The sequence below is a fragment of the Suncus etruscus genome, chromosome 14 (genome assembly GCF_024139225.1).
Source record: "Suncus etruscus isolate mSunEtr1 chromosome 14, mSunEtr1.pri.cur, whole genome shotgun sequence".
In the NCBI taxonomy this organism is placed as follows: domain Eukaryota; kingdom Metazoa; phylum Chordata; class Mammalia; order Eulipotyphla; family Soricidae; genus Suncus; species Suncus etruscus.
The window spans coordinates 91,705,278-91,730,861 of record NC_064861.1 but is presented as its reverse complement, the minus strand read 5'-3'; the positions used below and the strand labels follow the sequence as shown (position 1 = coordinate 91,730,861).

Below are 25,584 nucleotides of genomic sequence, written 5' to 3'. Positions count from 1 at the left end.
CTCAGATTGGCCAGAGTCAGAGAGGACGCCTATTACAGTATAACCTTTGGACCTTTGCTTGTTGTGATTGGCTCACTGTGGAAGATACAGTTGCAATACAGCAACTGTCTTATAGAGCAAATATAGGCCTAAGCCTATGTTTTAACTGTAAAATTAGGGGGTCGTCTTATATGCCCGGTCATCTTATACGTCGGAAAATACGGTAAATACTTCAAGCAACCAAATCCTGCATGTCCAAACAGTGCTAGCTAAAAAAGACCAGAAGAAAAGAACCCCAAGACGTCCTAGTCACAATGATGAATCCTACAGATAGGGATAGAATACTGAAAACAGCAAGATCAAAAAGGGAAATTACATTCAAAGGATTTATAATTTACAGCATATGTGTTACAAGAGACTAGAAGGAGAGATAGAATATAGTGACAAAACTCAATGAAATGAATGCTTCACCTAGAATACAACACCTAGACTCACTTTTAGTTATGAAGGAAATATACATAGCAACGTGGATAAACGACAGCTCAGAAACTCTCTCACTACTCCTATTCAACATAGTACTGGAAATTCTTGCCATAGTGATTAGGAAAAAAAAATATATATCAAGGGCAGCAAGATAAGAAAGTAAGAAGTCGAGGGAGAGACTACAGAGCATGAAAACCGGCTAAGCTTTGCAAAAGCTGGCTCCCTATGTGTGATACCAGGCGGGGAAAATCCGCGAAAGTACACCGGCCCAGTGGGGCCCAACTGTGAAAAACTGTGAGTGTGACCTGTCTATGTCTGTCTACTGTCCTCTTGCGTGAAACTCTTGCGAGTGGGGCAAAAAGAGGCTCCAGCAGAACACGGCCACTCCGCTTCGCTACGCGGCCGTGCACTCTTTCTAAGGAAAGAACTCCATTGCAACAAGAAGGAAAAATCACACTAAGAACGGCACTATATCACAGAAGCAAACATTTCTCTCTGGACTGTCTTCTCTGTTGCATGCTCGGGCCTAAGATTTGACCCAGTATGAGGCTTCATCCACGGAGGACTCCCCTCCCTTAGAGGCAAGTCAGCCCATCCAGAAAGGGAGGAGCCAGAGGAGTGTGCTGCCTGCATCATATAGACAATGAATACCACCACAACACATAGAAAAACCCACAATACAAGTGTGACAATGGGGAAACAACGCAGGCCAGCATCAGACATAGAGAATGAAGATGACAATTCTGAGGACCAGATAACGACCAACCAACTAATCAACCTCTCAGATAAGGACTTTAGACTAGCAATATGGAAGGTGCTCAACAGACTCCAAGAAACCATGGATCGAGTTGAAAAGAACACTAATAAGAACCAAGAAAATATGAAGACAGAAATCACAAAACTCCAAACTGAAATAACATGTCAACTAACAGGACTGAAAAAGTCAGTAAACGAAGTGAATGACAAAATGGATAAGCTCTGGGACAGGGTATCAGAAGCTGAGAATAGACTTGGTGCTGTGGAAGATGAGATACATAACAATTCCATACAGCAGGAGAGATTGGACAAAAAACTTAAAGCAAATGAGCAGACAATGGAAAAATTAGTCAAAGAATGGGAACAGACGAAAATAGAAGTCTATGATAAGATCAACAGAAACAACTTAAGAATCATTGGAGTCCCAGAGACCCAGGAAGAAAATTTCCAGGAGGAATCAATGGTCAAGAACATCATTAAAGAGAAACTTCCAGAGCTAAAGAATATATGTGATCAAATCCTGCATGCCCGAAGAGTACCAACCAAAAGAGACCCCAGAAAAACCACCCCAAGACACATCCTAGTCACAATGACAAATCCCACAGATAGAGACAGAATTCTGAAAACAGCGAGATCAAAAGGGGAAATCACGTTCAAGCAAGCTTCCCTGAGATTTACAGCAGACCTGTCACCAGAAACACTCAATGCCAGAAAGCAGTGGTGGGATATTGTGACAAGACTGAATGAAATGAATGCTTCACCCAGAATACTATACCCAGCAAAACTCACTTTCCATTTTGACGGAAGAATACATGGCTTCACAGACAAAAAACAGCTCAGAAACTTCACAGACACAAAACCAGTCTTAAGAGAAAAACTGAAAGACCTAATCTAAGACAAGACTACCCAAAAGACACACGAAATTTTGAAATAAAGATGGCGTTAAATCCCAGGACAATTCTTTCTCTCAACGTCAATGGACTAAATGCACCAGTCAAGAGACACAGAGTGGCTAAATGGATCAAAAAACTCAATCCAACCTTCTGCTGCCTACAACAAACGCACCTGAATAGTCAGAACAAACATAGACTCAAAATAAAAGGCTGGAGAAAAATTATCCAAGCAAACAACATCCATAAAAAAGCTGGAGTGGCCATACTAATATCAGATAATGCAAACTTTATACTCAGGAAGGTTGTAAGGGACAAAGATGGACATTTTATATTAATCAAGGGGTACGTAGAGCAGGAAGAATTCACTCTCCTAAACATATATGCACCGAATGAGGGGCCAGCAAAATATTTAATACAACTGTTGACAAATCAGAAAAATAATATCAACAACAACACAATAATTGTGGGGGACCTTAACACGGCTTTGTCAACACTGGATAGGTCAACCAGACTGAAACCCAACAAGAATATATTAGACCTGAGGACAGAAATGGAAGAAAGAGGCCTAGTGGATATATATAGGACACTCCATCCCCAGAAACCTGGATACACATTCTTCTCCAATGTACATGGGACATTCTCCAGGATAGACTACATGCTGGCACATAAAACATACCTCCATAAGATCAAGAGGATAGAAATTTTGCAGACTACCTTCGCTGACCACAAGGCTCTGAAATTATTTGTGAACTCCAAAGGGACTCAGAAGAAACACTTTAACACCTGGAAGTTAAACAGCCTCATGCTCAATAACCAGTGGGTCCGAGATGAAATCAAGGAGAAAATCAAAAGGTACCTGGAAACAAATGACAATAAAGACACAAACTATCAGAACTTATGGGACACAGCAAAAGCAGTACTGAGAGGAAAATTTATAGCTTTGCAAGCACACATCAGGAAGGAAGAAGGAGCTTACCTGAGTAGCTTAATGACACAGCTAATAGAACTAGAAAATGCTCAACAAAAGGACCCAAGAATAGGAAGACAGAAGGAAATAACAAAGCTGAGAGCAGAAATCAACGAAGTGGAAACTCAAAAAACAATCCGAAAGATCAACGAAAGCAGAAGTTGGTTCTTTGAAAAAATAAACAAGATTGATAGACCACTGGCAAACCTAACAAAGAAAGAGAGAGAGAGAAACTTGATAACTCGTATCAGGAATGAAAAAGGAGAGATCACTACTGATATGACAGAGATTCAAAGGGTAATCAGAAACTACTTTGAAAAACTCTACGCCACTAAAAATGAGAACCTGGAAGAAATGGATAAATTCTTGGACTCTTATAATCTTCCACGGTTGAAGGAAGAGGATGTAGCATATCTAAACACCCCCATCACCATTGATGAAATTAAAACAGTAATCAAATGTCTGCCGAAAAACAAAAGCCCAGGTCCAGATGGATTCACTAATGAATTCTATCAAACTTTCCAAGAGGAACTACTGCCAATCTTGGCAAAACTCTTTCATGAAATTGAACAAACAGAAACACTTCCAAATAGCTTTTATGAAGCCAACATCACCTTGATACCTAAACCAGACAGAGACGCTACCAAAAAAGAAAATTACAGACCAATATCACTGATGAATGCAGATGCAAAGATCCTCAACAAAATCCTGGCAAATAGGATTCAATGCCTCGTTAAAAAGATCATCCACTACGATCAAGTAGGTTTCATCCCAGGAATGCAAGGCTGGTTTAACATCCGTAAATCTATCAACATAATACACAACATCAATAACAAGAAAAATAAAAACCACATGATCATATCAATAGATGCAGAGAAAGCATTTGATAAGGTCCAACACCCATTCTTGATCAAAACTCTCAGCAAGATGGGAATGGAGGGAACCTTTCTCAATATAGTGAAGGCCATCTACCACAAGCCAGTGGCAAATATTATCCTCAATGGAGAAAAACTGAAAGCCTTCCCTCTAAATTCTGGCACAAGACAAGGCTGTCCTCTCTCACCACTCCTATTCAACATAGCACTGGAAGTACTTGCTATAGCGATTAGGCAAGAAAAGGATATCAAGGGAATCCAGATAGGAAAGGAAGAAGTCAAGCTCTCACTGTTTGCAGATGACATGATACTCTACTTAGAAAACCCTAAAGACTCTATCAAAAAGCTTCTAGAAACAATAGACTCATATAGCAAGGTGGCAGGCTACAAAATTAACACACAAAAATCAATGGCCTTTCTATACACCAATAGTAATAAGGAAGAAATGGACATTAAGAAAACAACCCCATTCACAATAGTGCCACACAAACTCAAATATTTTGGAATCAACTTGACTAAATATGTGAAGGACATATACAAAGAAAACTATAAAACTCTGCTCCAAGAAATAAGAGAGGACACACGGAAATGGAAACGCATACCCTGCTCATGGATTGGCAGGATTAACATCATCAAAATGGCAATACTCCCCAAGGCATTATACAGATTTAATGTCATCCCTCTAAAGATACCCATGACATTCTTCAAAGAAGTGGATCAGACACTTTTGAAATTCATTTGGAACAATAAACACCCTCGAATAGCTAAAGCAATCATTGGGAAAAAGAATATGGGAGGAATTACTTTCCCCAACTTTAAACTGTATTACAAAGCAACAGTTATCAAAACAGCATGGTATTGGAATAAGGATAGGTCCTCAGATCAGTGGAATAGGCTTGAATACTCAGAAAATGTTCCCCAGACATACAACCACCTAATTTTTGATAAAGGAGCAGGAAATTCTAAATGGAGCAGGGAAAGTCTCTTCAACAAGTGGTGTTGGCACAATTGGATAGCCACTTGCAAAAAATTGAACTTAGACCCCAGCTAACATCATGTACGAAGGTAAAATCCAAATGGATTAATGACCTCGATATCTGCCCCAAAACCATAAGATATATAGAACAGCACATAGGCAAAACACTCCAGGACATTACAGGCATCTTCAAGGAGGAAACTGCACTCTCCAAGCAAGTGAAAGCAGAGATTAACAGATGGGAATATATTAAGCTGAGAAGCTTCTGCACCTCAAAGGAAATAGTGCCCAGGATACAAGAGCCACCCACTGAGTGGGAGAAACTATTCACCCAATACCCATCAGATAAGGGGCTAATCTCCAAAATATACAAGGCACTGACAGAACTTTACAAGAAAAAAACATCTAACCCCATCAAAAAATGGGGAGAAGAAATGAACAGACACTTTGACAAAGAAGAAATACACATGGCCAAAAGACACATGAAAAAATGTTCCACATCACTAATCATCAGGGAGATGCAAATCAAAACAACGATGAGATACCACCTCACACCCCAGAGAATGGCACACATCACAAAGAATGAGAATAAACAGTGTTGGCGGGGATGTGGAGAGAAAGGAACTCTTATTCACTGCTGGTGGGAATGCCGTCTAGTTCAACCTTTATGGAAAGCGATATGGAGATTCCTCCAAAAACCGAAAATCAGCTCCCATACGATCCAGCTATACCACTCCTAGGAATATACCCTAGGAACACAAAAATACAATTCAAAAACCCCTTCCTTACACCTATATTCATTGCAGCACTATTTACCATAGCAAGACTCTGGAAACAACCAAGATGCCCTTCAACAGACGAATGGCTAAAGAAACTGTGGTACATATACACAATGGAATATTATGCAGCTGTCAGGAGAGATGAAGTCATGAAATTTTCCTATACATGGATGTACACGGAATCTATTATGCTGAGTGAAATAAGTCAGAGAGAGAGAGAAAAAACGCAGAATGGTCTCACTCATCTATGGGTTTTAAGAAAATTGAAAGACACCCTTGTAATAATAATTTTCAGACACAAAAGAGAAAAGAGCTGGAATTTCCAGCTCACCTCAGGAAGCTCACCACAAAGAGTGATGAGTTTAGTAAGGGAAATAACTACATTTTGAACTGTCCTAATAATGAGAATGTATGAGGAAAATGGAGAGCCTGTCTAGAGTACAGGCGGGGGTCGGGTGGGGCGAAGGGAGACTTGGGACATTGTTGATGGGAATGTTGCACTGGCGATGGGTGGTGTTCTTTACATGACTGAAACCCAAACACAATCATGTATGTAATTAAGGTGTTTAAATAAAGTTAAAAAAAACTGAAAAAAAAGAAAAAAAAAAGTAAGAAATCAATCTCTCACTTTTGCAGATGATATGATATATCTAGAAAACCCAAAAGACTTACCAGAAAGATTCTAGAGACTATAGATTCATGTAGCAAAATGTCAGGCTACAAAATCAATACCCAAAAATCAATGGCTTTCTTATACATCAATAATGATATAGAGGAAATAGACATTAAAAAACAATCCCATTCACATTGGTGATGAGAACATTGCAGTGGTGAAAGGGGATATTCTGTTTATGACTGAAACCCAACTACATCATGTATGTAATCATGGTGCATAAATAAAGAAAAATTAATTAATTGATTAATTAACAAAAATAAAACAATCCAGGCAAGAAAAGATGGAATGATATATTCATACTACTGAAAGAAAGAAATTTTCAACCTGGAGTCCACTACCCAGGAAAGCTCTCATTTACATGGGAGGGAGTGTTAAAAACATTCTCAGATGAAAAAGAGCTCTCAATAGTTACTCTAACCAAACTGACGCTAGATGAGCTACTCAAAGAGAAATTACACAAATCAAATCCCCAATTGTAACAATAACAACCCTACACAATATAATTGCACAACAGCCCATTCTGTCAATTATTTCATGATAATGGCTTAAACTCTCCCATCAAGAACAGATACAGTGCACATTTCATTGACCTGCTTTCTTCTATTCATGTGAGCAGTGTTATTTCTCATGTGCTATAATAGTTGAAGGCTTATTAGCCATATGACTTCATAGTGATACTGCAAGTCTCCTTCAGACAGTTCTGTCAGATTGCCTCGGCAAATTACAATTCAGAATGTTACCAGCACCTGATTGTTTATTCAGTGTTTATTGTTAAAGATTCTAGGATTTAAAAGATTGTGCATTTGAGGAACATAGGTAATTCTCTGTCACTAGTTGAAAACATAGGATTGGGGGTTGGTAGCTTTGGATTGGACTTCCAGCTCCATATTGTACATGTTCTGAACCATCTCTTCCCACTCCACATGAAAAATGCTTGTCTGTGCATGTGTGTGATCCTCTGTTCCCAAATGGGCCTATTTTTATTTCTCATGGTTGACATTATACTATTATCTCATCAGAATTACCAAATAAATACCATAAAAAATAAAAGAAATAATACCAAAAAAAAAAGAACAGATACAACTGTTTAAATTGATCAGGTGTCCAATCAACTGCTCTTTATGGATGTCTATAATAATGTTCTAATGTTTTTATCTACACAAACGGTTGCAGAATGTATTTGGAAGGCATGGACTCCCACTACAGTGATTGCTATAAGTAGTTTTAATGTCTTAATTATACATGTCTATATAACTCCTTGATCATTTTGTCCACAGTGGTACTTGAAGATATAGGTTGGTTACCCCAGTTCCACATTGCAATTCTATACTATATCAGACTCAGAAGACAGCACCCATTATGATGTCATGACAAAGATTCTATTCATTTTCTACTGGATTATGCATGCTAATATAATCTAAGGCTTATGTACACAGATAGCAATGGAACATGCAACTGCATACCATGAACTTCTGGGTATCCAGGTGAAAACCCAGGAACCTAAGGCCTGTCTTATACCCTTGAAAACACTTTACTCAAAGTGAGTCCAAAATTATTGAATTTGTTGTTCTGTTTGGAACCACTCTTGGTAGGGCTCAAGAATTACTCCTGTATCTGAGCTGAGGGATCACCCCTTCAAAGGTTGGGGTTCTAGAAATTAAACCCGGGTCAGTTGGGCAAGGCAAGCATCCTCCCCATTTGTCCACCCTTGAAATGAGTCAAATATGAAAGGTCAGGATCCAAAGCATAAAACTCCTCCTTCTAGGACAAGAGATTATATGGGAGTTTTGCAAAGAAGATGCAACCACAGATGCCTTGGGAAATCAAGATGTTGTTGTCCAGGTATTGAAGGGAAAGCTTGTTTCTATTGGAGCAATAGAGGAAGAGAAGGCTAATCCTCTTATTGCCAACTTTCTGCATTCCTGAGGCTCCAAAAACACAGAGGATGGTTAGTGGTGGCTTGTGATGGAACTGAAAAGTGGACATGGAAATGGACATAACATGAATATAGATATGGCTTTTGGGGGAAAAAGCCATGAAGGTACTACATGGGTGTCAAAGAAGATCTCATAAAGGACTCTACACCCACCTCCAAAGTCCCTATGTTCCCACTTACTCACCACTTCCTTCCATGAACCAATCGTAAAATTGATCCAATGATTCTGCTTTCTGAGCATAGCTTACACCCTTCCAGAACAAGTAGCCAGACACAATAATATCTTTGGGATTTCTAATGACGTAGATCACCTTCAATAGAAAAAATGGAGTAAATGATAACCATGAAAATCACCTATGCTCCTTCTGAATAACATTCATATTGTGGTAACATGGATTTCAAACATGGCTAGGTTTAAAGTTTGTGAGCAACAGACCTCTCTGTATATTGCCTTCCTTAGGGTCTCCCAAAGTCTACCTTATACCCACCACCCACCTTTTATCCAACCCTCCCCACATTTGGACAACTGTTAATATCATTTTTATCTAAGTGTGTGTTTTCATTTTTATTTATTTCCTCATTTTTAGTTTTTTTTTTGGGGGGGGGTCACATCCAGTAGCACTCATGGGTTATTCCTGGCTCTATGCTCAGAAATTCCTCCTGGAAGACTCAGGGGACCATGTAGGATGTCGGGATTCGGGCCACTGTCCTTCTGCATGAAAGACAAACACCCTGCCTCCATGCTATCTCTCCGTCTTCATTGTTAGGCTTTTTAATGGGAACAGCAGTGGCATGGCTCTGGTCTCAGGGATCTCTTCTGAGGGGCTCAGGAGAATCATATGGGGTTTCAGGGACTCGAACTAATGCATCCAAGGGAATGCCTCCCTAGTGTACTATCACTCCAGTCCTGTTTGACTATTAAAAAATACACAAATTAGTGAAATCATTTGTTACTAGTCTTGATTGTCTGACTTATTTCCTTTTTGTTTTGTTTGTTTGTTTGTTTTTATTTTGTTTTTGTTTTGGAGGGGGGAGCTACAGTCCCCAGTGGTGCTCAGGAAAACCTTATGAGATGCCATGGATCAAACTCATTTCAGCCACACAAAAGGCAAAAGCCCTACTTGATGTATAATAATACTTGATGTATTATTTCCTGCCCCTGCCTGGCTTTTTTTAATACAGCTTAACACTATTGGGTCCCATCATCATCAGAATAAAAGGAAATTTCTTATTTTAGACCTTAGTAATTTCCTGTTCTAATCACCTCTCTTTTATATCCAAGAAAACATCATACAGTAAAAAAAGATAACAGGGGGATTTAACTTTAATATTCACAGTCTAATTGATATTCAGAACTTTTTTTGGGGGGTTTTTGAGCCACACATGGTGACACTCAGGGTTTATTTCTGGCTATGCGCTCAGAAATCACTCCTGACTTAGGGGACCATATGGGATGCTGGGTATCAAACCAAGTTCTGGCCATGGTCAGCCGTGTGCAAAGCAAGCACCATACCGATGTGCTACCGCTCTGGCCCCTGATATTTAGAACTTTTAAAACACTCCGACTGGCATAGGAGAGATAGCATTTCAGGAAGGGAATTTACCTTGCAATTGGCTGACCAGGATTTGATACTTCTTATTCCATAATGTCCCCCCAGCCTATTCCTGAATAGGGAGCAATCCCTGAGAATTCTGGGTGTTGTCCAAAAACCAACAACTAACCAAATAAGCAAAAAACTCTGCAGACTATCAACTTCTCCCAAAACAGTTTCAAAGATGTCTGATCCTGGATATTATCTGCCATTCTTAATATTCAGGGTTTACCTGCCCTGAACTGAATTTATGAGACTAACAGACTGCTCAGCATATAGCTATCAGAGAGATATAGATCACAGAATACACTTTCACTCCCCCATTCTCTCATTTTTCAGGTGAAAATATGAAGGGGTTGGGAGTTCTGAGGTTTATGAATAAAGCTCAGAATGCAGAAGACATAGATGCTCTATATCTCTTAACATGAACTCACTCTTGGGGCACATTTTTTACTCCATTGTAAATCCCTTGGGTGGGGCAAAAAAATCCCTAAGAAATTCCATCTACAGATACATTGCTGATTTCTCAGGGAAGAGACTCTGGTGATCATCTCTCATTCTCATAAGCGATCCTTCAGATTTCTGGCTCAATCGACAGCTATTGGTAGAAGCAGATGGGGTCATGCCAACCAATTGTCCGGGCTTAAAACATTCTCCTGTGATTGTTTCCAGTTGTCTCTTATGGACCAGATTTCATGCTTCCACAAAAGTGTAGGAAACATTGACTCTAGGTAATTAGACATACATAGTGAGTTCACATACTAAGGACTGCACAGTGACCCCACCTAATGCAGAACCATGGACCACCTCATACCCCCCTCTCCAAACTTACCCAAAGACATGGCATCTCTACAACATTCTCAAGCAAATAGGAGAGCATCAGTCATACTTATGTTGACCATTGCACACTCACCTTCACTTTGGACTTGAAGAATGACTCAGGCATGAACTGGATTGGAAGGTGGGAAGAAATGAAAGGGGAGCATTTATTCTTCTTTAAATGGTTAAAACATTCATCCACCTCTATCCAGGGTGCCCGGTTCCAGATGAACTCAGATTGAACCCACTTAGGATCGCCTCTGCAGTGAATCAGAGAAAGAATTTCCATCATCCAGTGTGTTCCTGAATAAAAGAAGAAAGAAATGATGACTGTTCATTTGGGCATGATGCCCTCATAGACAGAATATCAAACACACAATTCTCCCATGTACTCTGTAAGGTTGTTTGCAAGAGTCAAGAATGGGGAAACATTTCAAGTGCCTGATAAAAGGGGGCAGAGGAAGAATATGAGGTCTCTCTGTACAACTTAGGATACTAGTCATTTAAAAGAAGAAACAAAGTCTGGCTCTTCCCCCATTTCATTCAGGATTCTTGATTAAAAAAAACCCCAGAGATCTAACAAGAGGTGGTTATCAGAAAAACTAAGCATGGGACTAGATACTGTCCAATGAAAACCAACCCTTAGCCTGTGATCATATAGTTGAAGCTCCAAGGGTAGAAGCATGGACACTGACTCTCTGCCCCAACCCCCCCATTATTTCACATCCACCTTTGCCTTCTCTCTTCTATTTTTTGGCACAGAAATATTGACATTTCTGGTATGCCAGTAGGCAAAACAACTCTCCCATTCCTGGGAACACACCAGGACTTCTCTGTCTTCAGCCCATCCCCAAAGTTTTCTCTAGAAGAAAGCTTTGACTGGAGCCAGTGCGGTGGTGCAAAGGGTAAGGTGTCTGCCTTGCCCGAGCTAGCCTAGGATGGACCGAGGTTCGATCCCCTGGTGTCCCATATGGTCCCCCAAGCCAGGAGTGATTTCTGAGTGCATAGCCAGGAGTAATCGCTGAGCATCACCGGGTGTGACCCCAAACAAACAAACAAACACACACACACACACACACAAAAGAAAGCTTCTACTTATAAGAAGAATAAAATGTTCAAGCAGGTACTTTAGATCCAGTTCAGGTGGACACTTCCTTTTCCTTCTTACATTCCTGGAACACTGAACATCTACTTCCTTTGTTTTATTATTGAATTGTTATTATTTAAAACATTATGATTCACAAAGTTCTTCCTAGCTGTTTTAGACATATGATGTTTCAGCACCAACACCAACACCAGAGGTAAAATCCCTCAACCTACATTCCCAAAGTCTATCCCATTCCTCTTTCCATTTTCAGCCCTACATTATAACAGACACCTTTTTGAGGTTCAGCTGCGAAAGTTTTGGTTCTATTGATTTTAGCATTGTGGAATCTATGGCTTGTATATTTAGCTCTTAACACCGTCCTTAACACCCTCGATGCACTTGAATCCCTGACTCTCTGCCCCGACTCCCTTTCTTCAAATTCAACTTTTTCCTTCTCCTCTATTTTTTTAATCTCCTTACTCTATTCTGGGGCTAAGAGTGTTCTAGATTGTCCATTGTATAAACACCTGACACTGTCTTAGAATTCTGTTTTAAGGGTCCTCCTAAAACTTTGCTATCTTCATCCCCCCATCCCGAAAATGTCAAGCTTTATCTTGTTCCAGATTCCACACCCAGTTCCAGGACACCAGAATCCTGACCTGTAGAAAGACTCATTTCTCCCATCAAAGCCACCACAGTATCTGCCCCCTCCTGCCTCACCTGATTTAGGATAGGTCACCAACAAGACATCTTCTTCAGCAAACTCAAAATTATGCCACTCTTCTGTCAGGAAAACAGGTGTGAGAGTAACACCCATGAATAATACATCATGAATCTTGACGTTCTTGTCAAACTTTCTGACTTCATCTCTGCGGAGGATCTTACGTTCCATGGTTGGAGGCTGTTCACACAGAAGATCCACTTTAGTAGAATAAAGCAAAAACAATCCCTACTAGGTTTACTGATTCCAGGCCAGTTCACCATGAAGCACGACAGGTTCAAGGTTCATGAGATTATGTAAGTGGGAGGTCACTCAGAAGGCATATTATGTGGAAATCTGATCAAGGATTCTGAAAAGAACCAGTAATTCAATACCAAACTCAGGGAAATTTGAAGATGAGAACCATAATTTTTTTAAAAATAAAATATTGGCTAAAAACATATCACCTAGGCTCTTGGGAGAGAGTTTAGGCAGCCTTCTCCTGATGTTTCCTTTTCCTCACATCTTCCTTGCAGGAGGCCTATCAGATGAGTGCATGCCTCTTAAAAACTTAGTATCAATAACAGTGCTTTGAATTTTTGGACAACTTCATATGCTTGATGCTATTGTTACTAAAGGAACAAATTTAACAATTTAACAAAATGGACAGATATCAAGAACTTATTAAATTTAATGCTATTGTTACTAAAGGAACAAATTTAACAATTTAACAAAATGGACAGATATCAAGAACTTATTAAAACTTCTGCAACTGTATTAGTGACTTCATTGGAAATAAAATAATTTCTATAAATATGTTGGTTACTATACTTCTTTTTCCTTTCACTCTTTTTTAACTTTTTTCTTTTCCTTTACCTTTTTTATTTTTTCTTTCTATTTTTAATAACCGTTTCTCACTTATCTGTAAGCAAATGTATTATGGCCAATTATGTCAACTATGTGACGCATTTTCTTTAAATAGAGTAAAAAATTTTCTTTTGCTTTTTGGGCCACAACTGGTACACTCAGTGGTTACTTCTAGCTCTGTTTTTAGTAATCAGTACTAGCAGGCACAGGGGACCATATGGAATGCCAGAGCTCAAACTGAGGTCTATCACATCCAAAGCAAACAACCTCCCTGCTGTGTTACTGTCCTCAAACTTTGCTTTTAAAAATGGTTTTAGAGGCAATGTAGATAAAATGGTTAAAAAAAAGACGAGGAAAAGGAAGAGAAGGGGAGAAAATTATTCTTAGAAAATATTTTTTAATTATCACCAAGAACAATATATATATATATATATATATATATATATATATATATATATATATATATATATATATATATATAGGGTTTTGGGGCTACACCCGGTGGTGCTCAGGGGTTACTCCTGGCTATCTGCTCAGAAATAGCTTCTGGCAGGCACAGGGGGACCATATGGGATGCCAGGATTCAAACTAACTACCTTAGGTTCTGGATCTGCTGCTTGCAAGGCAAACGCCGCTGTGCTATCTCTCCTGCCCCACAAAATATGTTTTAAATTAATCTTTCCTGATATTTTTGAAAGATTTTTTGTATCAAAAGAAACAGGAAATTTGTCATGATTCTCCAGTTTTTCTGAATACTAGAGTAGGAGAAATTATAAGTGTGCCCAATACCTGAAACGTTTTCATTCACTCATTCTTTTTTTTTCCATCAGCAGGCAAACTAAGAAAAGTGTCATTCTAAAGGCATTTTCAAGGAGGAAAATGCACTCTCCAGACAAGTGAAAGCAGAGATCAACAGATGGGAATATATTAAGCTGAGAAGCTTCTGCACCTCAAAGGAAATAGTGCCCAGGATACAAGAGCCATCCTCTGAGTGGGAGAAACTACTCACCCAATACCCATCATATAAGGGGCTAATCTCCAAAGTATACAAGACACTGAAGGAACTTTACAAGAAAAAACACCTAATCCCATCAAAAAATGGGGAGAAGAAATGGATAGATACTTTGATAAAGAAAATGGCCAAAAGGCACATGAAAAAATGCTCCACATCACTAATCATCAGTGAGATGCAAATCAAAACAATGATGAGGTACCACCTCACACCATAGAGATTGGCACACATCACAAAGAATGAGAACAAGCAGTGTTGGCGAGGATGTGGAGAGAAAGGAACTCTTATCCACTGCTGGTGGGAATGCCGTCTAGTTTAACCTTTCTGGAAAGAGATATGGAGATTCCTCCAAAAACTGGAAATTGAGCTCCCATATGATCCAGATATACCACTCCTAGGAATATACCCTAGGAACACAAAAATACAATACAAAAATCCCTTCCTTACACCTATATTTATTGCAGCACTATTTATCATAGCAAGACTCTGGAAACAACCAAGATGCCCTTCAACAGGCTAAAGAAACTGTGGTACATATACACAATTATGCAGCCATCAGGAGAGATGAAGTCATGAAATTTTCCTATGCGTTCTTCTGAGGAATCTGAGGACCTAAAGAGAACCCTGTCCTGTTCTCCTCTGTCTTTCCTGAATCCTTCAAGCTCTTCTCAGAGCCCTGGGAAGCGAACCCCTAAAACACTGCATTCTGAAACTACCCAGCGAGCAAGTGAGTGAGTAGGAAATGGCTGACTTTACAAGCCCAGAAAGGGAAAGCCGCTGAAGTCTGCTGGAACTCAGATGCCAGCACCCCTATCTGCCTGTCTTCTGTGCTGTGCACCATTTTCGGCCTGATTTCATCCTCTGTGTGGCTCATCTGCAGACAGCTCGCCTTCCCTGGAGCCTTCCTTGGAGGTGAGCTTACACGCCAAGAAAGGGGAAGCCGCTGAACTCTGCTGGAACTCAGATACCAGCACCCCTATCTGCCTGTCTTCTGTGCTGTGCTCCATTTTTGGCCTGATTTCATCCTGTGTGTGGCTCATCTGCAGACAGCTCCTCTTCCCTGGAGGTTAGTTTACAAGCCCAGAAAGGGTGGAGCCAGAGGAGCACAGCCGCTCTGCTTTACTTCCCGGCCACGCACATCATTTAGCCAATGAATACAACCACAACATGTAGAAAAACCCACAATACAAGTGTGACAATGGGGAAACAATGCAGGCCAGCGCCAGACACAGAGAATGACGATGGCAACTCTGATGACTTGAACATGACCAACCAACTAGTCAGTCTCTCAGATAAGGAGTTTAGAATCGCAATATGAAAGATGTTCAAAGAACTCAAAGAAAGTATAGACGAGAACACTAATAAGAATCAAGAGAATACGAGGATAGAAATCAGAAAACTTCAAACTGAAATTTCAGGTCAAATAACAGGTCTGAAAAACTCAGTAGATGAATTGAAGAAAAACATGGTTCAGCTTTCCCATGGGTTAACAGCAGCTGAGAATAGAATTAGTACACTGGAAAATGAGATGAATAACAATTCCATACAGCAGAAGAAATTGGAAAAAAGCCTTAAAGCAAACAATGGAAAAATTGCTCAAAGAATGGGAACAGATGAAAATAGAAGTCTATGATAAGCTCAACAGAAACAACTTAATCATTGTAGTCCCAGAGACCCAGAAAATCTCCAGGAAGAATCAACGGTCAAGAACATCATTAAAGAGAAACTACCAGAGCTAATGAATACATGCAAGCAAATCCTGCATGCCCAAAGAGCACCAACTAAAAGAGACCCTGAAAAAACACCCCAAGACACATCCTAATCACAATGACGAATCCCACAGATAGAGACAGAATTTTGAAAGCAGCAAGATCAAAAAGAGAAATTACATTCAGGGGAACATCCTTGAGATTTACTGAAGACCTGTCACCAGAAACACTCAAGGCCAGAAGGTAGTGGTGGGACATAGTGACAAAACTCAATGAAATAAATTCTTCGCCTAGAATACTGCATCAAGCAAAACTCACTTTCAGGTTTGAAGGAACAACACATGGTTTCACAGACAAACAACAGCTCAGAAACTTTACAGACTCAAAACCATTTTTAAAAGAAAAACTGAATGGCCTACTTTAAGACAAGACTGACCAACAGACACACCAAACTTTGATATAAAGATGGCACTAACTCCCAAGACAATTCTTTCTCTCAATGTCAATGGACTAAATGCACCAGTTAAGAGACACAGAGTGGCTAAATGGATCAAAAAACTCAATCAAAACTTATGCTCTGTTCCCTTGCGTGGCGTCTGGGCTGGCTCCTCCCCCCAGGGACCCCCATGCGCTGGCCAGAGAGGCTTGAGTGACTCCCTGTTCCCTTGCGCGGCGTCTGGGCCAGCTCCTCCCCCCAGGGACTCCCGCGCACCGGCCAGAGAGGCTTGAGTGAGTCCCTGTTCCCTTGTGAGACGTCTGGGCCAGCTCCTCCCCCTAGGGACCCCCGAGTGGGCGCCTGGAAAGGCAAGTTGAGCGACCCGAATAGACGGGGGAGATAGGGCCAGCCATCTGGACTCTCAGGTGACCTAGAGCAGTCCACCCCCTTGGACCCTGGAGCAGACCAGGGACTCCCCAAGGTCGAGGGCAGAGCCTGCAGGGTTGGACTGAGGGAACTCCTTCAAGGGAGGCTTGGAGGGGGCGGAGCTCCATTGACTCCCAGAGAAAGGAGGGGGGATTGGGAGCTAGGCTCAACAGCGCCAGCAACCAGTGTGGCCAGGAGTGGAACTGCACCGCTGACAGAAATAAGTAGAAAAGCAACAATACCCACTGCAGGAAGGCTGAACTCTAGGTAGCAAAGGGGAGGAGAAAGGGCTAGGTTCAACAAGCTCACCCAACAGCCCCCTCTAGAAACACCTTCAGGAAGGAGACCAAAGCAGGCCGAAATTAGAAGCCACAGCACTCCAAAACACACCATTAAATACAAAAAATTATGCATAAATCAAGGAGATCCCTAATAACTGGAGACACCATGACAAACCCTATCAAGTTTCCAAGTCCACCAAAACGCACAGATCCATGGGAAGAAGACCTAAAAAAGGTCATGAGGAAGGAAATGCAAGAATTACTAAAAGAAATGAAAGAAACCCTAGCAACCGAGTATAAGAAATCCATGGATGAAGGAATCAGCCAAATAAAAGAAGAAATGTCAAAGAACATGAGAGATTCCATACAAAAAGAAGTGAAGGATTTAAAAGACAAAGTAACAAGCCTTACGAGCAGAAACACAGAGTTGGAGAAGCACATCAAAGAACTCGAAGGAAAACTGCAATCAAAAATGATCAAGAAACCAACAAAGAAATAAAAGGCAAAGCACTGGAAGGAAAAATCCAATATCTAATGAACAAGGACAAAAGAAACAATCTAAGAATTGTGGGTACACCAGAAGGGGAGAAAATAGGGAAAGGGGAAGAAAAGGTAGTCAGGGAGATAATAATAGAGAACTTCCCCACCCTCTGGAAAGACACTACAGGACAAATCCAGGAAGTCAAGAGAGTCCCTAATAAAATAGACCCTAATAAACCCACATCAAGACATATAATAATCCAAATGGCAAAAAAACAAAGAGAAAGAGGAACTCGTGAAAGCAATAAGGGAGAAAAAAACCCTCAAGTACAAAGGAAAGGACATAAGAATCAAACCAGATCTCCCTTTTGAAATAATTCAAGCAAGAAGACAGTGGAATGACATATTTAAACGACTGAATTACTTTGTTTACAAGTCCCCAGATTGTAGTACATTATAACATTTCTTAGCAGTACAAAAGCAACCTAAAGCCATGACTCCTTAACTTTGAAGGCATAGTATTTTTATATATTCATGCACATACATATTAGTTTAAGTTAACATCAAAAGTTTAAGAGTATTTTTGGGGGGGTTAGTCAAAAGGGCACAGTAAAAACGGTGTTAAAGTGGCAAATATTGTTTGCATAGGCTCACCAAAATATGGGGGTCATAGAAAGAAATAGCCTTGGTCTAAATACAAGGAGACCACTACCCCTGAAGTATCCTGGCATAAGACCAACTCTAGGCTCCAGGAAAACTAGTTTATTCAATCCAAGTCATTGTCTGTAGTGCCAATACAGTTTTATTTTTCACGCAGTCCTATTGTTGGCATCAGGTTTCTGTATTAAAGATCCTGGAATCTGCACATCCTACATTGAAGTCAGGCTGGTGTGGAGTATCCTCTAGTTTCACCTCACAATTAAGGGGCAATACAGCAAGCCCTGTCCAGTAAGCAGGTCATTGTTCTTGTTAAGTCTTCTCAGTGTTAAGAGAAGTCTCTTTTGAGTAGATCGATGTCAGAGCAGCTATAGGGTCTTCCCTGGTAGAGGATTGCCTCCAGGTGATGTTATAGACAACCTTGGATGTTTTGTAGGTGTCTTCTCTAGATCAGGGGTGAATGGAGAATGCCCATTCTTCTGAGGCCTGTGCCAGGTCTTTATGTCAATGTTCAGGGTGTAAGGTCCCATTGCACTACAAGATTTGTGTGTTCCCATCTCTATTAGATAAGAATTTATTGGTATGTATAGTATTTTCCCATTTTAGTGTGCCTAAGCAAACAAGAAATAAAGCCACGTGATGTTATCTGAGTATATGGGGGCGTAAGAACACGTCTAACAATACCCATGACTGGCTGAACTTTTCTTGAAAATGAGTGTGTCTCTGTACAAGAAGGTAAACATGCAGGATGGTGTATCTCCAGGGCCTACAAGAGAAGATCATACTAGGAAGAACTCAGAGCATAGCAGTAGGCTGTGACTTCTCTACCCAACGACTTTCCAAGGATAGAAGTCAGTGTGAGTTATGATCAGTAGAGGCCACCCCACATATCCCAGGAGGGAAGCAGCTGCTCCCTTTGTCTTCTGTTGGTCATGCAGTAGAGCCAGAGTCCATTGCAATGATAGTTGAAAGAACACCAACCATATTACTGTATTTGAAAGTGCAAGAGTAGTAGGTGACATCCTTGTAGGAGAAAGGATAGATGAAGTCGTTGGTTTCTGCAACAGTAGAAACATTAGGCCCAGGGTAGGTGCAAACAGCATGAAATCAGTGTACATGAGCACTGGACCTGAGTCTTTACAGTCCCCATTCTCTTTCCCTCCTTTGTCTCCACAACCACACTGCTTGTTCCTCCCCTACCCCCATTGCAGAAGAGGCAGAAATGAAATGTGGCAGAAACCAGAGTCCAATCCCAAACTCAATCAGTGACAGCTACAGTTGGTCCACAAAGCTGTTCTCTGTCACCTGCAGCCCAACCTCCCAAAGGCAACATTGGGGACCTTCTTTAAACTCTCTATCCACAGGCCCTAATCTACTGACACCAGCTCTGCGAATTTCTCTGAACTGTACAAAAGTGACACCAAACATGGAAATACTTGTTTTGACAACACCAGAACTTTATCTTGGAAGTCCCAATCTAGAGGATGGGACACTGATCCTCCTTTCCAACTCTGCTCATGGGAAAAAAATAGAGTGATGTATTTGGAGGTGCCCATGTGCTGTGGGGTGATAACCTATTTGAATGCTCTCTGCCCTGGCCCAGAAGCTGTACTGGGGATTTCATTGGTCTTTGACATCTTGATGTGTCTACCCAAGGTGTGAGCTCTGCTCCAAGAACTCCATACTATGCCTTGTCAATTTATTTACTCCTCAATGTGAATTTCCAGGGAACTCTTTAGAAAAGCCTTCCATGTTCCCTTTTTAAAATATTGATTTAATATGGGGTGTGTCCATGTGTAGGAAATATAAGATCAGACTAATCTCAAGGGATAGGAAGAGAGTAGTGTCAAGGGAAGAAAATTGGGGAGGACATAGGTTGACAACCAATGGTGGAGGAAGACAGATATATCTTAGAATGAGCAGCTTTCTTGGGGTAGTAGGAGTAGTTGAAGATTATGGACTTAATTGGCAAGATGGAATGTTCTAGAATCTGGCACCTTCCTGCACATTATGGAGATGTCCTAGAATTAGAGATGTTCTTGGGGGCATGAGTAGGGGTGGGGAGTCATTGGAATGTTTGCCCCACTCTGCATATGTCCTAAAATCCATCATATGGGACAGGTAAAATGGGAGAATTTGGGCATGGAGGGTGAAAACCACATCAAAGACTGTTGAACCACAAACAACAACAAAAAGAAATATATTTCTGAGGGGAGGGCATTTGTTATATATGAAAATCTGCCTGTTGTCCCACCTATTACCTTCCCGGTGGGGGTGCCATTGAGAGCGGAAAAATAGTGGGGGGAGTGAGGTGCTTTGAGTCAGTTGGAGCGGTTTATTGGCTTGAGGTTTTGGAGGAGCTGGTGGTAGGCTGAGGGGACTGGCTGAGGGGGCCCAACTTGTCACCACTTTTTGACACTGCTCTTGGTGTGGATTATTTGCCATGGATTTATATCACCAAGATCTTTTCCCTTCCAAGGGAATGGGAAATAGGAATCAATTTCCTTTTTGGGAGCTCTATGAGGAACAACAGCAAATGGCGCCAGAACAAGTTGAACCTGGACCCTCAATAACTGTAAGTAAAATGCTTTATTGGAAATTTCCTCTGGAGACTATTAGATGGTTTATGTGGTTAGTCACCTGAATTATGACACCTTGTTTTAAACAGATTGGTTCTGAGTTAGTCAAGTGGATTGTACCACCTTGTTTTAAACAGATTTGTTTGGTATTATGGAAAATTCTTGCTGTAGAATGGTTGTGGTCTGCATTTCAAATGAAAATTTATAATCACATATCTACCTCTCTTGCACTGTCTCCATCCTTCAAAGTATTTGAAATTTCTATCTTGGCTAATATCATTACGGTGAACTTATTTATTGGTTGGTATTTAGGAGATAGAAAGATTAGAAATAGTGAAGCTAAAACCAGTATGGATAATAAGGAAATTTATCTGATGAAAATTCAAACCAAGGTGCAGGCTGGCAAATCCAGCCCCTCCACAAAAAATAAAGCCATTTATCCTGCTAAAACTAAAACTTGGGACAATAATTTAGAAACTCACAATCCCAATTCAACTCTTAACATTAATGATCAACCACAAGTGAATCCTGATTCTATTGACAGAATAGTATCACATAACTGTGCTGACTCAGATGATAAATCAAATAGACGTATCCACAATCCAAGTCTCAAAGCCCTATTCAGAGTAATTTTGTTAACGACCTCAGTCCTTTTACACAGAGTAAATGTTTCAAACTATAAACTCCTTGAAATGGAAAACATTGATCGGTTCAAAAAGTCCTGTAAAGATTATGGTCCAACATCACCATACTGTGTGGAGTTACTAAAATTTTGGTGTCAAAAATCAGCTTGAACTTTGTATGATTAAAAAAAATTTCTAACATATGCCTCCCAACTAAACAGTGAGTTGAATGGGAAATGTTACATTCAGAAGGCATAAAAGCCAAGCTGTATAGATTGAATGGAGCAAAAAACAGAGTGGCTGGTGTTACTTTCTGTACAAATTATTGATGGCAGAAAATAAATATGCAAATGTTCAGACGCAAGCTGCTTTACATAAGGAAATCTTAGATATAGTTAAGGATATTGCATTGTCCTCATGGGAAAAATTGATACTAACAGTACTGATAGAGGGACCTTTTTAAACATTACCAAAGGCTCCCTCAAATCATATGTAGAGTTTGTGGGTAGGCTTAAAGATGCATTGAAATTACAAATCAAAGATGAGGAGACAAGAAAATTCCTTGACAAAGTTTGGCTTATCATAATGCAAATTTGTCCTGCAAATCAGTATTAGTTCCATTACTTGACAAGGAAGATCCGAATGATTTCCTATATGCTTGTTGGAATGTGCATGAAATACCCCAACTCCCACCCCACTTGAACTGGGTACAAACATTTAAGGTTACCATGGGAAAGACGCCTTTCTCCTCCTCCCCCCACCCCCATGAGACAAAGCATTTTCCTGAAACCAGGGTTTTCCCTGAAACTCGGTAAAGGGCATCATTGGGCATGAGACTACAGGTCCAGAAACCTCTTTGATAACAACCTGAGGAGAGGTTTGAATACAAGTCCCAGGAGGCAAAGTAACTGCTACCATTGTGGGAAACCAGGGCATTTCAAAAGAGTTTGCCAACTCTTTAAATTCAGTTCCCCAGGGACACAGATACATGATGCAGGGAAATGCTCACAGGGCCTTACCAAAACAGGGGCAAAAACTGACAACAGTAACATTGCTGAGGCCTCTCTGACAGGTAACAAGGGTTTAACATTCACACTCCATAACTTGAGTGAGAATGACAATAGTAATAGTTCCTTACATTCCAGGGTACAGAAGAAAAGGCAAAAACCTGTCTTAACTGGGCTCCAAAATGTAGGAAACTCTTGCTACATGAACTCAATATTGAAACGCCTGTATAATATTTCAGACTTGACTCAGTATTTTTTATCAATATTATTATAAAAATATTAACAGGAAAAATTCAATAGGACATAAAGGTAAATTAGCCAAAGAATTTGGTCATATCATCAAAACCATGGGAAAATGGATAGCATAAATATATTAACTCTGAAAGCTTCAAAGTAACAATTGGCTTACTTAATGACCAGTTGCTGGACACAATCAGCAGGGGCCACATAAACTATTGATGTTTCTCATAGAGGGCCTACACCAGGGTTCGATGACAGATAAAAGCTAAACACCTTATGGACAATGAAAATTATGAGCAATCTAGGCAAGAACACCAAAAGGCTCACAAGTCTATTATTTATGATCTCTTTCAAGGACAGTTCAAATCTATTCTTCAGTGCCTCACATGTCACAAGAAGCCCGAGGTTTATGAAATGTTTGTTCATTTCTCCCTGGCTTCATTTGTCACGTCTACAGATAAATATGTATTACAGAAATGCCTCTTTGAATTTTTCAAAGAAGAGTTAAGAGATGACAACAAAGTTCATTGCAATAACTGCAACACTAGAAGGGACTTTTTAAAAAAGAAACCATGCATATGGAAACTGCCACCAGTACTGATAATACATTTGAAATGCTTTGCTTTTGGTGGCAAACAAATAAAATAACCACACACTTAGGTGGGTTTTTCTTTAGAAGACCTCAATTTAGTAGAATTCACTCCAGAGATTAAAAGATTGAGAAATACAACTTATCATCAGTATCAAACCATTATGGTAAAGTTCACTGAGGGCACTGTACATCATACTGTAAAATTGCTGCAAACAACACTGGATCAATTTTGATGACAAGAAGATAAAAAATGTCCCAATACATCGGTAAAATCCACAGCAGCACACATCCTGTTTAATACTTCTTGGAGATCTACAATGAATGCCAGATAATCATTTCACTTCCTTTTCAGTTGCTATTAACGCTCTATGGTTCTTTTCACAGTTATGATCATCGAAAAGGATTGAAAATGATGATTCCCATTTCAGTTGCTTGTATGGTAAATTTATGTCTTAATTTTATTATTGCTCTAGATCACAGTTAATCGTGAATTTTTACAATTTAATTCATGTTACTCAAGGTTCACCTGAAAGAAAAATTTCTCATCATATTAATGTTGTTATATAACAATTTATTTAGGTATATTTATTTAACGACTTTTATTCTTTTATTCTAACATCACTGCTTTATTTTTCTCAATTTAGGTTTCAAGACGGAAGTGGATACATAATTTTGGCATAGCGATATTTTTAGGTGGACTCCCTTCACAGTGCTCCTCATCTATGATGGACTATTATAGAGTTAATGTTCATTACTTAAAGTAGTGTTTTCCATGTTTGTATTGTGCATGAAATTCTCTTTCAGACTGCTCTATGATGCTTTTGAAAAAAACTTTGTAACTTGAAATTATTCATCTAAACAGTCTGCCGACTATTATATCTTGAAGCGCTTTTTGTTGATTCAGCTGAATTTTTTGTTTGCTCTATTTTGAATTCACTCTATCAGATTTTTGGTTAAAATTTTTTTATGAGTATGAGTAAATATGGTGGTCATGATTTTTGTGAATTCTGTATTTGTTTGTCTTGTTATGTGTCTGTCCATTTTGTATATTTTGTATGTAGGTCCTTTTTCTTAACTTTATCTTCCCCAATTTATTTTTTTCTTTCTTATCCTTCCCTCTCTTCCGCTAGTCCTTAACATTCAATTTTCAGGAATTCCTTCATTTATGCAAATCATCTCCTTCACCCGCAACTACAAGCCTCATGATTCTGGCCTGAGGAAGAAATCCTTGGTTTTTGGAGTTTTGTATCCTGTACCAAGCTGCAACCTCCTTTTCCAGACTCCTCAAGTGCTTTTGGTCGGACTTTTCAGAGTTCCAGACCTCTCATTGTTACAGGTTAACATTGGACTCTGTAGAAAATTCACATTTTGTATATTTTTTATGACTGTGATCCTTTGAATTTATATTTGATACTAGCCTTCTTTTGACTACTGTAATTAATGTTCTTCCCCATCTTAATTTTTACTTTTAGGCATTGATGTTGTGTTACTTGAGGGTTTTTGCTTTCTTTTTTTGTTTTGTTTTGTTTTTGGGCCACACCCGGTGGTGCTCAGGGGTTACTCCTGGCTGTCTGCTCAGAAATAGCTCCTGGCAGGCACAGGGGACCATATGGGACACCGGGATTCGAACCAACCACCTTTGGTCCTGGATCGGCTGCTTGCAAGGCAAACGCCGCTGTGCTATTTCTCCAGGCCTGGTTTTTGCTTTCTTAACTTTTGCTTAATAGGTTTGATATGACACAGCTTTTTTGCTTGGGTGCATCATAGGAAAAATATAGTAGGTTAAAAAAAAAGGTTCTATTCATTTTGGATGGAACTTCAAGTTTTTTATATATGTGGGGAGGTTCTCGGCCTTAAACATTTTTTTTTTTTTGGTTTGTGACTTAAGCTCCCATCAATAAATAATTGGTTGTACTTTGTACATTAATTTTGGACCTCCCATGGACTTCTGCCTGGACTAAGAACTTGGTTTAAATTCAGATACCTATTGGTCATCATTTCAGTGCTCTTCCAAGGAAGAACTTATTTGGAATTCTTCATCTTGTACGTCGTAGATCTATCTTCTCTGGAGCTTATAGTTCATTCCTTGACACATGTTTTTGGTTTTGGACACCCTATATTTAGGTTAGAAGTTTTTCTTTACTTTCCCCTATGATG

General features: G+C 39.8%; 1 protein-coding gene and 1 non-coding gene across 3 annotated transcripts in view; one reads left to right on the top strand and one right to left on the bottom strand.

Annotated features, from left to right (window-relative positions):
• The window catches only part of SULT2A1 (sulfotransferase family 2A member 1), a 54,112-nt gene that overhangs the window by 8,684 nt on the left and 19,844 nt on the right, over nt 1-25,584 (bottom strand). Inside the window, exons 1-3 of one of the 2 annotated variants that reach the window (XM_049786517.1) lie at nt 12,539-12,733; nt 10,826-11,034; nt 8,505-8,631 (exon numbers count right to left, since the gene is read on the bottom strand). The exons of the other annotated variant lie outside the window; for it this stretch is intronic. Of the exons in view, the coding sequence (XP_049642474.1) occupies nt 8,505-8,631; nt 10,826-11,034; nt 12,539-12,710 (508 nt within the window). The 5' untranslated portion in view covers nt 12,711-12,733. Of the gene's footprint in view, nt 1-8,504; nt 8,632-10,825; nt 11,035-12,538; nt 12,734-25,584 lie in introns of those variants that run through there. 2 annotated transcript variants of the gene reach the window in all.
• On the top strand, nt 6,958-7,084 carry LOC126029338 (small nucleolar RNA SNORA19). The gene has a single exon (XR_007502952.1). It is a non-coding gene; the product is annotated as a small nucleolar RNA SNORA19 (small nucleolar RNA).